The 13,880-nt window shown below is 44.5% G+C and overlaps 1 protein-coding gene across 2 annotated transcripts in view; it reads left to right on the top strand.

Annotated features, from left to right (window-relative positions):
- Positions 1–13,880, top strand: part of USP13 (ubiquitin specific peptidase 13) — an 80,424-nt gene that overhangs the window by 8,219 nt on the left and 58,325 nt on the right. For both annotated transcript variants that reach the window (XM_073359304.1, XM_073359303.2), the window contains exon 2: positions 9,139–9,264. In XM_073359304.1, coding sequence (XP_073215405.1) covers positions 9,139–9,264 — 126 coding nt within the window. The remainder of the gene's footprint in view (positions 1–9,138; positions 9,265–13,880) is intronic.

Below are 13,880 nucleotides of genomic sequence, written 5' to 3'. Positions count from 1 at the left end.
CCCTTGAGCGACATAGTTATACCAACATAAGTTGCTAGGGTAGACCAAGCCTAACAGAGTCTGCCCAGAAACTAGCTGTAGGGCCTGCGGGGGTGGAGGGTTCGACTGGCTTTTGTGACCACCTTGGGACTGGGTGTAGATGTGTGAGAGAACACACAGAAAGAAACTGGGAAGAGAGAAGACTGTCTGGGAGTAGGGAAAAAGCAAGAAAGCCAAGCAGTAGCCTCTGCCTGTGAGCACAATTATGACCCTGGAAAAAGCTAAAGAGAGCCTTTGGTTCTGGTGTTGGCTAATAGGGCTTGGGGGTCTGTAAGCAAGAAACTTCTTTTTGTTCTTGGTTTCTTCTGCATTCAGAGGCACAGGACTTTGTACATTCTTTGTAAACAAACAAGATTGCATCAAAGAAGAATCTGGCTGCCACCAATTTCTGTTCCCAACTGGATCACCCACAGAGCGCTGAACTTTGATTAGCCATTCGGGTAAAAAAGGTTAACAGTGTTATTTATATAGAGCAGGGGTTCTCATGCCCCCTCAGGGTCATGCCCCCTCAGGGGGCTGCAAGGTGGTTTCATGGGTATTGTGAGGTGTCAGCTCTGTGGGGCTGACAGCCCCGAGCTCCCATTAAATTAAATTACCCCCCATTTTTAACTTATAAGGGGGAGGTCACACTGAGATGCTTGCTGTGTGAAAAGAGTCACCAGTACAAAAAGTGTGAAAACCACTGATACAGAGCTATAGGTATGTCCTGTGCACTGCATAAAAGACAGGATCCCTGCCCTGAAGAACTTGCAAACTTGGATAGGCAAAACATGACACAGGGAGAGAGGACATCCAAAAAAGGGGTGGATATTGGAGTGTCAGTGTGTTATGTTCAGATTTTGCATATCTTAGACATATCTGCTCTGAACATTAGATCTTCGCATGTGAAGTATTGTAACTGCAGTGCAAGCTACCCGTCTGACATAGATTGTTAGTTTGGTCCTATAGCTCACTTCCACTGGTTGCAGAAAGGGATTTGTTTTAGCAGCACAAAGCTCAGCCTCATTGCAGCTGGAAAATCTTGCTGCTGCTGACAGCTTCTAATGTAGATCTCGCTGACTTGGTTTTGGTAATGGCTATATTAGGAGAATTCCCAAAGGGCTAGACTGCCCTATGCTTTGCTGTTTATCAGACAGTACAATGCAGACTGAAGTCTTTTAGTGAGTGTGTAATTGGCATCAGTGATCCTGTTGCATGTAACTTTCTAGTAGTAACTGTTTTTCTAGTCACTGGCTGTCCCTTAGGTCAAAGTATCTCGACACAGATATGAAAACCATTGTCTGTTTTTAATGTTGGGGGGCAGTAAAGCAGAGCAAAAGGTGACAAGAATTTAATAAATCTGGACATTGCTCCAGACAGATGATTTTGGTTGAGCTGCAAGGTGGCTTCTTTTTCCTGTGCTGGAATTACTGATGTGGTGCATTGCTTTGTTGCATGAGTCAGTTTGCAAAGTATGAGCAACGAACCTTGTTTAGGTATGGCTGAAGGTCTTTAGTTAGGTGGTGGGGCACATCAGGGACCACATTTTTATTTTCATTGCGCTCTAGGAAGATATTGTAGCTTACACCTGTCTGATGGATGAGTTCTTTGCTGCCTGGCAGTGCACTTTGATACTAAAGCTAACCAGATGGTCACTGTTACACTAAGTCTCTAAAATAGCCAAGTATGAGTAGAATTTGCAGGGATGACGCACGCAGCAGCTCCCATAAGAGAAACAGCCATGCTGCTTTGGCTATCCACCAGCCTGGGGTTTTCCTTACATAGCTACACAAGGACATTATAAACACAGGCAACGGTGTAAATCTGGGTATTACCAGCCATCAGCACCATCATTATTATTGATTGAACTGCAAGAGAGCTTCATGTACCACGTGGTTATTCAAAGGCCTTCAAATGTCCTTTGGACAGTGGTCCCCAAATTGTGGGGTGTGCCCCCCTAGCAGGGCCCGGCAGGGCCCGGGCCAACCCCACATGGGGAGCGGGGCGGGAGCGCTACCCAGCCCTACTCTGCCCCCAGCTCTGCTCCGGCCCTGCCCCAGCCTCTGGCTGCAGCTGTGGCCCCAGCTCTGCTCCAGGCCCCCGGCTGCGGCCTCACTCCTGACCGCTGGCTTTGGCTCCAGCCCCTGGTTCTACTCCTGGCCCCCAGCCCCGGTTCTGGGCCCAGGGGAGCGTGGACACATTCCATTACTGGTAAGGGGGGGGTGGGGAAGTGCAAGAGGAAAAGTTTGGGCACCATTGCCTTAGGAGGACTAATATCTGCTGGATCCCATGGCAGAATATAATTTCTGTTCCTGTGTCACAAGTCATGTGTGCTCCATGAGCCTCCTTTGTCTTGCCATCAGAACTACCCAATAATATAGAGGCCTGCTTGTGAACATGCCTAAACAAATTGCCTCAGAATGGTGAGTTCTCTAGTTCCGTGAGAGGAACTGCTTTGACTTACAGAAGCGAGCAATCTTTAGAATGGTGGTTTGGTTTCATTTCAATGTCTCTGTGTAGATGCCCTCTATCAAATGGAACACAGGAATTTCCACGCTGGATCTCACCCACTGTCCATCTAGCCCAGTATCATGTCTCCAATGGTGGCCAGTACCAGGTACATCAGAGGTGGTGCAAGAAACCCTCAATAGGCAGTTATGGGGTAATCTGTCTGAAGGGAAAGTTTCTTCCTAACCCATAATACCTAAAAGTTGATTTAAGCTGGAAACATAAGGGTTTATACCCTTTCCAAACCTCTTGTTTATGTTAGCAATATGTACCATTGTAACTGGATATTCTTATCAATAGAAATGTCTGATCCTTTGTTGAATCCTGCTAAAGTCTTAATCTTAAAGATCTTTTGTGGCAATGAGTTCCCCAGGCTAACTGTATTGTGAGTGGGAATGTATTTCCTTTTAACAGCTTTAAATTTGCCACCTTTCAAAGAGCTGAATGTCTTCTTGCTTCTGTGTTATGAGACCTGATGAACAGAAGTTCCTGATCTCCCTTCTCTCCAACATTTCTTATTTTGTATACACTGATCACAAGATATAATAAAATGTTCTGTGTATATATAAATCTCCTCACTGTATTTTCCACTGAATGCATCCGATGAAGTGAGCTGTAGCTCACAAAAGCTTATGCTCAAATAAATTGGTTTGTCTCTAAGGTGCCACTAGTACTTCTTTTCTTTTTGCGAATACAGACTAACACGGCAGCTACTCTGAAACCTAAAATAAAATAGTGACTCTGTTTAAAAAAAGCAGGTGGGAAGTTCTAGTTTGGACTAGTCCAGTTGCTAGTAGCCTTGCTCTTAGTCTCCTCCTGTCTTTCATCTTCCCCTTCCCCACTCATTTGTTCTTGTGTCCCTCTTGTCCTGCCTTTTATTTTTATCTCTTTTTTCCTGCCCCCCACTCCTGTAGTTTGCTTGTTTTCTTCTCACTCTGCATTTCCATATGTTTTTCCTTTCATCCCTCATTTGTGTGTTGTGTTCTTTACTACTTCATTTGTTTGTGTCTGCATCTTGATTAATCAAGTGGCAGGCTTGTGTCTGTGTTCTTTCCCAATAGCACTTTGACGAGATTCCAGCACCCAATGCACAGTTTAAATACTGGTAAATTAATGCAAGTTACTGTATCTGGTATACTGGGGGGCTGGGATGCATGTTTTTTTAATTGTGCCAGGGGCAATCTTCATGTGCCGCTGTATTCATTCGCTTTGACATGATTTGCGTCTATTGTTCCACTGTCAGTAGCAATGGAGAATATGAGACACCTGCTTTCTTTTTGTTCCCCATTGTAAGCTATTATGTATTGTTCAGATGATTATTAAATGCTGAAGCTTCTGCTATCTTTTGACCTTTTAAACATTTATGAAATAAGAAGGCTATCACTTCATTAAGCTATTGTCAGGTTCCTACATTCTGGATATTATAGAACTGCTCTTTTAACCCTTCCAAATACAGTAAAGATTGTATTATAGCTGTACTCTTTTACAGCAGGAGATTTTTGGTTGGCCACAACCAGACTTGTAATGGAGATCACAGATGATCTCTCTCTCTCTCTCTCAGGAGGACCCTAAAATGTTCCACTGGCTTATCATTTCTGTAGGGATAAATCTTAGTTCCATTGAAGACTATGGCAAAACTCCCATTGATTCCATTGGCTTTAGGATTTGTCCCTTAATGCAAGAAATCTCAATTAGAGATTAGTTGTTGGTGGATAATCCCCTGGTAACTACTATTATCTCGTAACATCTGAGGTAATTATTGGGGATCGTGAGTATTAATGTATCCTTTTTCCTCTTTCCTGTGATATGTACTGGTATGTTTTACTATGTGACTGTTCACCATGTTAGCGGCTCTGTAACAGCCACATGTCCTTATACATTATTATCCTAGTCATGTCAGGAAATGAAAATGTTAAACCGTAGATTTCCCAAGGGGACTGGATGGCTCAGGGATTGGTAATAGGACACAGGTCACGGGTTCAAATCCGAAGCAGGTTGGTAGGGACTGAAAGCCATTAGCATCTGATAGCTGTTGGTATCCTGTGTGCTTGAAATGAGATGGTGATCTCATGCTGGTTCCTTGTGGATTAGTGTTTGTGTTCCCCAGCCCTCCCATCACCAGTGTTCTTGCTCCATCTCCCTTCTCTCTCCCCAAGGTTTGAAAGGAGGTGGACCCTATCATGGTTTGATTTTATATCTCCATGGATTCCCTTCCGTGAAAGCCTCTTCCAGCCTTTATTTTAACACAATGTACTATCTAAATGATGATATAAGATAATCTTTCTAGACTGTCTGCTTTTTGGAGCAGGGACCCTGCCTTCCTCTGAGTTTGGAAAGCACTTAGCACGCTGTGGTCACTCCTGCAATGTAAATGATGAAGAACAGTAAGCAGTGTTGTAAGGAAAACTTCCATTTACTCCCACTTTGTGGGTGCATGTTGTTAAAATCCTTCCCTGAATCTTTAAGGGAAGATTCTGCTTGTGAGAAGGCTGCACTAGTCTCTTACTAGAAGGTCCTTCTAGGTCAGGATCAAGGCCCATTGTCTGAGCAGTGGGTAGAAGCTTCCACCTTAGCACTGTCTTAGAACCGGGCTGGCCTTACCGTGAGGCAAACTGAGGCGGCTGCCCCAGGTGCCAGACTGTGGGGGAGCACCACTAGGACCCAGAGTTTCAGAATTTTGGCCCAAGTGAGGGGGCATGGGGGGCGTCATTTGAGCTCCCCTCCTCAGGTGCCAAAATGTTGTGGGCCGGCCCTGTTTAGGACTTTGAAAAAGTAAAAGAAAACACTGTCTTCAGATGCTCCATCCCAGAGTTTACACTGATCCCAGTGCATGTTGGGACAGGACTTTGGTTGTTTAGTTCAGGCTGAGAGGATACTACAGTAGCGGGCACGATCAATAAAACTCCTCTTTATGCACCTCACTACTGAACCTTCATGGTTTTGTTTGAAGAGAGCTCCTAGTCTCTGGGAACAGTGTATTGTTCTTGTTTGCAGATAGACAGTGTGCTTGAGTCTCTAGCACCTTTCACCAAAACAAAAATGCACTCACATTAAAAAAAAAAATCAGTGAAAAAGATTTTCCACCATAGCCACTTAGAAATCTAAGATGAATGTTGCCTACCTCCAGGACATATGGTATTCCCTATAGGTGAAATTCACCAGCACAAGGCCAAGGCCCCAGTTAGGCCTTCAGAATAGGGCTTGAATGGGCATTAAGTGGAGCAAGGCCCTGGCTGTCTGCACAGGGGTGAATTTCATATATCCAAGAGCTCTAGTCCTTACCACTAACACTGCTTTAACATGACTGTGTTAGACTTTTGAACACAGTGTCTTCTTCTGTTCAGGTTGTGTGAGAGAACAGCCTGCCTGCTTTTTCTAGGAGAAATAACTCTCCTGTTAGTAACCACCAGCTAACTTACGCAGCTTCCACATTTAGCATATGTCCTGAAAATGTCAAATAGTTGCCGTAGCCTTCTTAGCAAAAGAGCTGAGTGCTCTCATGGAGTCGCTCCGGGGAAAAAAGAGAACGAAGTGTCTCAGAGAAAACAGAATTATAAACAAAGTTCCCGAAACACCTGTTAATTGACAATGGGATATATTTTTATTTAGGCTGAGCATCCACAGGCTTCTTTTAACTGGGATGCAGCCTTGACTTTTTGTGAGAATGCTTTTAGCTGTGGAGATAATAAAGGATGTAAAAGAAAAAGGACAAGGAATGACTGCATATGTGAGGTGGCTTCCATGTTTCGCATACTAAAGATCTATGTGTGTGTTTGTCTGCAAAACTCTATGCCAGAGGTCAAATGAGGCTGTCATAATGGTCCCTTCTGACCTTAAACTGTGTGAATGTATGAAAACATATACTGGGGATGATTTTAAAATAAATAATTATTACTACTTTATGCATCAGTGATGTCCTGGGTGGTTCATAATGGTAGATGCAGCCCTTGCTTCAAAGGTCTTGATCGTTTAAAGTTCAGGGGGGTTGATGTTAAATAGAATCAGGGCCGTCCTTTGGCATATGCGGATGTGTAGGGTACGTGAAAATTTGGGGCACCACCGGCACGATAGGCGCCGACATCTCATCTTGCCAGGGGGTGCTTGACCCCCACCACTCCGCTCTAGGCCCTGCCCCTACTCCACTCCTTCCCCCAAGTCCCCGCTCCACCTCTTCCCACCCCTGCTCCACCCCCGCCCTGCCTCTTCCCCACCTCTTCCCCCAAGTGCGCCCCATCCCCGATCCTCCCTCTCCATTCCGGAGCTTGAACCCTGCGAATCAGCTGTTTGTGGTGCTCTGGAAGCGCTGGGAGTGAGGGGGAGTTGTTGGTAAGTGCATGGCCACCGGCGCTTGAGAGGCGAGGGGGGCAGAGGAGGGGAGCTTGGCATTGGTGGGTGCTCCACACCCACTAAATTTTCCCTGTGAGTGCTCTCGCCCCAGAGCACCCACCCACGGAGTCCGCACCTATGACCGAGACAGCAGGTAAGAGCGGGTCGGCTCTTGCACACCCAGCACGCTCTGCAGTCGTCTACCTAGGCGGAAGGCAGGGGCCATATTCACATAGCCGAATGCACCAGCATAGGGGCACCAATATAGAGGCAGTATAGGGGCACCCCTATTCACAGAGCCGAATGTGCTGGCGTAGGGGTACCAGTTGTGCCGGCATAGGGGCACCAGTTTAATAATACTGCATAGGGCCCCATAAATCCTAAGTTTCAGAGTAGCAGCCGTGTTAGTCTGTATTCGCAAAAAGAAAAGGAGTACTTGTGGCACCTTAGAGACTAACCAATTTATAAATTTATAAATCCTAAGGAAGGCCATCGAGGCTGGAGTTTCTAATGCTTTAATAAACTTTATGGTAGAAATAGATTTCTCTTATCCCCATTTATTGCCAGTTATTTAGTGCCTGATACAGCAGATCTGGTATCAGGCACTAAATAACACAGGCAGGTTTAGCACCATCAGCCCTTCAGAGTGTTCTTCCAGCACCTCAGGTGACTTTGGATAAAACAATAACTCCAAATGTGGGAGAGTACATTTAGTCCTGTTTCCTGTCTATAGTTTTGATGTCTGGGTTTTTCACATACAAGAGATACAAGAACATACTTATCCCTGTAACAATTTATGATCAAGAATTAAGTGCATGTTCCTTACGTGTAACATTTTGAAGCCATTGGTGACTCTTGTTGCTTGATATACTAGCAGTATCTAAGCTAGCTATGGGTGACTTCAGCTAGTGGTGTTTCCAGAGATCAGAAGTGAGATGTTTTGCCATCCTGCAGTTCAGAATGCAAGCAAGATCAAAGTGCTTTTAAAAGACCGCCCTTTGTTCTGCACCACCTACATGGAACACTAGACTACTAGAAAGGGCTTAAAAAATGTGTCTGACGCCTACTAACCAGGTGACCAGACCTGTTAGCAGCACAGTTTGAATGATTTGGGACAGAGCTGGTGGCAGTGGGATTCTGGGGCAATTCCCTGGTCAGCGAGCCGTCCTCAACACCCAGCTACTGGGAAAGGGAAAGGTGCTGGGACTCCTACTGGGTTGCTTTACCTGGACCTCCCTTGGGGTTTAGTCTTTCTAAACAATTTCAAGAGGGTGTAACTCATGATTCTTCTCTGCTATACTTGCTTTAAGTTTCCTTTATGATTAGGGCCAGTGCCTGTGCCCGCCTCTGTTCATAGATGTCTCAAACAGAAGCAGAGCAAAACTGAGATGATTCTTACCAATTTCACTTTGCCCAGTGGGTTCTAGACAGGTTCTACTTGTGAAACAGACCAGAATCTTGTTAGTGACTCTTTTACAGCTTGGGAAAGCAATGAGCAAGAGAAGAAGCACTGAAGTGGTCAGCCAGTTTTCACCCTTAGGAGGACAGCTGTACACCAGTTCCCATTCAGAAGGTTATCTTTGTAGCCATAGGGCTAGACACGTTATTATTTAAAATGAAAGCTTAGATTCTGCTGGTATTGATGGCTTAGTAGCCTCCCCCATCCCCCAAAGGGCTCACATTCTCCAAGGGATACCTTCCTCTTGCAAAGGATGAATAGTTAAATGGATTTTTCAAGGCCTGCTACTAGACATCAGGTCTTGACACACTTAGGCTATGTCTACACTACCACTTACGTTGGTATAACTTACACCGCTTAGGGGTGTGAATAAGCCATCCCCCCTGAGCAACAAAAGTTACACCAACCTAACTGTTGGTATGGACAGCGCTATATTGGCCGGAGAACTTCTCCCGCTGAGGTGGCTGCTGCTGCTTGTTGGGGGCGGAGTAATTAAGTCAATGGAAGAGCTCTCTCCTGTCGGCTTAGAGTGGCTCCATTAGAGTGTTTACAGCTACATCGGTGCAGTTGCACCGCTGTAAACTCTTTAGTGGTGCAGTCACTGTGGTCCAATCGGCTGCTAGTATACATTGTCACATGGTGTGGAAGATTCTTAAAAGGAAGACAATTCTCTTTGCTCTATAACTTAATATGTAAGCGTGTGATGTGCTAATGTGATAAGGGGAAGGTGCAAAAGGTTGCGGTTCCTAACTGTCTCTGCTTGCTGGTGTCTTTCTGTCCCATTCAGTTCCTTCTATATAGTAACTTTTTCCTATTATTCCTTTCAGGATTCAGAAGGAGGTCTCTATGTGTGCATGAACACGTTTCTGGGATTTGGAAGGGAACATGTTGAAAGGCACTATCGAAAAACAGGACAGAGTGTATATATGCATCTGAAACGACATGTGATAGAGGTGAGATTTCTAGCTTCCAGACCAGCTATTCAGATGGTTCTTATACCTCATATGCAACTTCAGATAAAGTATCTGGGAGATGGGCCAAACCTGAAATATCAAATCTGACTCCCTTTGAAATTTGGGCTGGGTAGAGGTCAGATTTAGATCCTTGGGTTCAAACTCAACTGTGCAATTTTTATTCAAACCACCAGGGGCCAGATTTTTAAAGGTATTTAGTTACCTAAAGATGCACATTGGTGCCTATGGTGATTTCCCATCATCCCCCCTCCCCACCCCCCCAAAAAAAGAAAAAAAGCACCTAGGTGTCTAATTCCCATTGATTTTACTGGGCACCTATGCTCATCTTTAGGTGTCTAAGTAGCTTTACAAATCTGGACCAAGAGGCCTGTACATTGGTTCTGGTTCAGATATATTTGGAATCTTCTGAGAACGAGGGTTTTCATGAGATTTTGGCTCAAGCTGGCAGAAATTTACTCAGAAGAGTGAACCTTAGTCCTCATTTGCGCTGTAATCCAAACTCTAGCCTGAAATGGACCCTAGATCCAAACACTGCTTCCCAGATGAATCTTTTATAATACAGACAAGCTTCCTATTAGATATACGTCCCTACTGTTACTGGGTTTACTATTGATATAAAATGTTAAGGCCAACTGTGTTTGTGTGTGCACATGCATAGATTTGTTTGGTGTTTGTATTCTAATACAATGGGCTGTTAATGAACTCTGACCCAAACAGAGTAGAAGGTGTGGTTTGGTTTGATGTGCCACTCAGTTTACTTTCCAATGTAGCTTTGAATCCTTGGGTGAATTACTGGGACTGAGATAGTTACTTAGGGTGGGACAAAGAGTGCTTCCTGTTGTTCTACAGCAGTGATCTCTTTGGCTGATCAAGGATCTCCCTTGAACTTGGAAAAAGATCCTGTCCATTCTTACTTTATCAGAAGAGTGGTGGCTGCAAGTTCAGGTGAGTCGGTGTATGCTAAAAATTAGGGAAATCCTCTTGCAGAAGATTCCATGTCCCTGGGCAGTTGGGAAATAGCTACATTTCCATCACACTGTTACTGTAAACTTGTGGTAGACTGGGCAGGTTCTAGCAAATGTTCTTTTGGTGAGTGGATTTAGTGCTTGTGAAAGGTAAATGCACTGACTAGAGCCAGGTGGGCAGAAGTCCTATTCAGGCTTACATATGAGTATCACCCCAAGCCTCCAATGTCCTTGTTATTCTTACAGACGTATTGGAACATAAGATTTCATGGGTGACTTCCCACTTTGTCGGATGCATGCTTATGCTCCAATACGTCTGTTAGTCTATAAGGTGCCACAGGGCACTCTGCCGCTTTTACAGATCCAGACTAACACGGCTACCCCTCTGATACTTGTTATTCTTGTCGTGAGAGAGTCTGCTAGTCTTGCCAAAGTATGTGGGAGGTTTCAGTATAAAGCCAAATTGGGGTTAAAATGGGATCTCCAAAATCCCTTTGCCTGTTGTGTTGACAAGGATTTGAACCAAGATCTCTAGAGATGGAAAGCAAGTACACTGATGTTCAGCTCAGTGTCAAAGTAAACATAAGCGGCTAGATCACTGCAAAGACACTCTTCGGCTACTGAGGAATCTTGGGGCTTCTTTGTGGGTTGCATCTTGGTAGGACATTGGGAGAACTCACCTGCCAGGTTCAGCAAGATTGGGGCAGTACTTGGCGAGTGGATGATACAGTGGTAATTGATTAGGCAGTACTCTTCTGTCCACCTAGAGCCTGTTATGTAATGTTAATGGCTGCAGTGTTCCACCCCAGAGGTGGCTGAATATCCATAACTTCCAGAGTTTGTAACCTACATTGGGATTTTTCTGAATGAGAGGGGACCTATAAACTCACAATTCGATAATATTACTATTTCTCTGAGAAACAAGGGATGTCTAGCACAATGCCCCTATGTTAATTGTGTGTGTGTATGTACACGTGTTTAGATATGTCTCCAAAGGTTTAGATACAGTGGGGCGAAAATGAAAACTACTTCTCTGCTTCACTTTTGCTGGACAACATCATAAATTCATACATGTCTTCATGTTACCGTACTAGATGTTCGGCCTTAGGACATTAACATTAATTAAATGAGTTAATTGGAACTATAAAAATATAATTGAATGGGTCTATGATCCACACAATTTTGCAAATGTGTTATCTCGAAGTCTGAAATGACCCCACATTTTGTCTACGTTCAGGAAGACCAATGTCCATGTTTCCTGATGAGTGCTTGTACCCTGGTGCAGATGGACAGGCATTTGTGTGTTGCTCCTGGAAAGAGTAGTTCAGGTCATTCAGGTACCCAGAGATATCAGCAAAGTTGGCTAAGCCTGCCACCCATACTGGATGATTGAAGGCATCATTAAGGAGAAACTTGCGATCCTTTGTGAGGACCTGAACTTCTCTGCTCTTAAAACAGCTTGTTGGGATATTGCTACCTTGTGGGAGCCACTTCCCTCCTGTGGAGTTGCTAGTGATGGGGCCCCATGTCATAGCAAAACAATGCCAAATGTTGAGAACCCGTTAGACTGCCTCTAATGAGGTTCACTTTCTTGACAGCTTCATGAAGGACCCAGCACAGGTTCTCGGATGCTTACTAAGCACTAGGGCTGTATGAGACCGAGAAGCCATGCGGCACTGTGTGCAGTGACATTGGATGGAGGTGACCAGGTTGCTATTCCTGTCTCTCATTGCCTTGGTATCAGCCCTGCAGAATGTGGAAGTCTTCGTCACTTCCTGAAGTGTCTGGGATAAGTATGTGTGTCCTGGCACAGCTTTACAGAAGAGCAAGGGGCAGGTCCTCCACTTGTGTAAATTGTCTTAGTTCCATTGGTTTCAGTGGAGCTATGGCAGCTTATAATAGTGAAGGATCTGTTCCCAGGTCATCTTTCATAGAATCAATGGGAAACGTATGTCACTGGCACTGCAAGCTGTGCAGCACCCCTATGGTAGCAACATCGGTTGACTCACCACATTGAATTTTTGCATAGTTATTTTTTTTCTGAGCTTTAAAAACCAGTTACTCTTCTGCAGCCTCAATGGCTGTGTTGCCAGTACTGTGCACAGCAGAGATATAACACAGGCAGTGTTCAGTTGGATGCTCTCTCTGCCTTAGCCCCCGTGACTTTTGAAACCATTGCGCTGCATTGGGAAGGGTAATACATGGCAGGTGCTCAGATACTAGATAGCGATGGGCCCTCTTGCGAGAACATAGATAACATGGAGGTTCATTACACAGATCTGCGATTCATAGAGCTGCCAAATAAGGTTCCTGACACTTAGTACAAGTAACATGGGGAGACCGACATAGCACTGCTATTACTACTTCACCCTGACTCTGCCTTTTGTTGGAGGATCTTAAAATGCTTTACAAATATTAATTAATGCTTGTAACAGCCTGTGAGGGAGGAAAGTTATCACCTCTGGCTTACAGATTGGCAAAGCAAGGCACAAACTCCCTGGGCCTGCTTCTTCAGAAGTGCTGAGCGTCCACCACTTCAGTTGAAGCCAGTGGGAGCGGCAGGTGTTTGGCACCTCTGAAAATCAGGCTGAGATATTTAAAGATAGGGAGCCAAAAATGGAGGCACCCAAAGTGAGTGGTCACTCTCGACAATGTTGGTCTTAATGTCTTGCTCCAGGTCTCACATGGAGTGGTGGGAGTTCAATCCCAGCTTTCCAGTGTGGTGGTTGAACCACTGAGATAATTTGGAGTGTGTGGGATGAGGGGAGGAGGCAACCATCTGTTCTGTATGTTGCTGCTTATGGTAGTAGATCTGGGATATTTTTTAAGAGTGAGAAAATGTGTTTCTTTTCTGTTTGTCACTTACATTGCATTGAGAAAATGAGCTAGTTTTTAATACTAGTGGCCACTCCCTTTGCCTACAGGGTGAATAAATAAAAAATCAGTATGATAAATCTGAACGGTAGGTTTTGTTGTTTTGATAAGTGTAACCGAGAAACATTAGTTGGTGTCTGTTCTTTCTGATAATGGAAAACTTTTCTATGGGGTGTGAAAGCTTGTTGATGATTCTAGCCAATCTCTTTGGCCGAAGCTTTATTTACGTAGCAGAAAGAATCACCCAAAATATGTGAACTCTTCGCCTCCTTGTCAGCAGAGACAAACACATGAACTCTTCCTAGGCTGACAGATTCTGGGCCTGTCTCTTTCCACCTGTTGTATCCTAATTTTACTATTTAAAAAAAATAATAAAAAAGCAACAAACTTAAAGGAGCATGACATTATGTTACATGCTGTAAAACAGTGCATGGTTCTGAATAGCTTAGAAAGAGTTGTGCTTGCATTTGCTTTTATGCTTATGGTGCTGCCGGTATTCTTCCCATTGCTTTGTAAAGCACTTTGAATTGACAAAAGCACTACCTGAAATTGAAATTAGCTCTATCGCTGGAATATCTGTCACACAGCTGTGCTCTGCTCTGCTCTGCTCATAGGTTTTTGCCATCTTAAAACTAAACCAGGCTGCCTAGATAGGTTTTCTGCATAGCACCTAACGCTTACAGACCACTGTGATCACTCTCATTCACTTCAGTGGGAGCAGGCTCAGGCCCTCATTGAGGAGGCATTTATTTTAGA

The sequence above is a fragment of the Lepidochelys kempii genome, chromosome 9, assembly GCF_965140285.1.
Source record: "Lepidochelys kempii isolate rLepKem1 chromosome 9, rLepKem1.hap1, whole genome shotgun sequence".
Taxonomy (NCBI): domain Eukaryota; kingdom Metazoa; phylum Chordata; order Testudines; family Cheloniidae; genus Lepidochelys; species Lepidochelys kempii.
The sequence above is the reverse complement of the archived record's forward strand: the minus strand, read 5'-3'. Positions and strand labels throughout refer to the sequence as shown.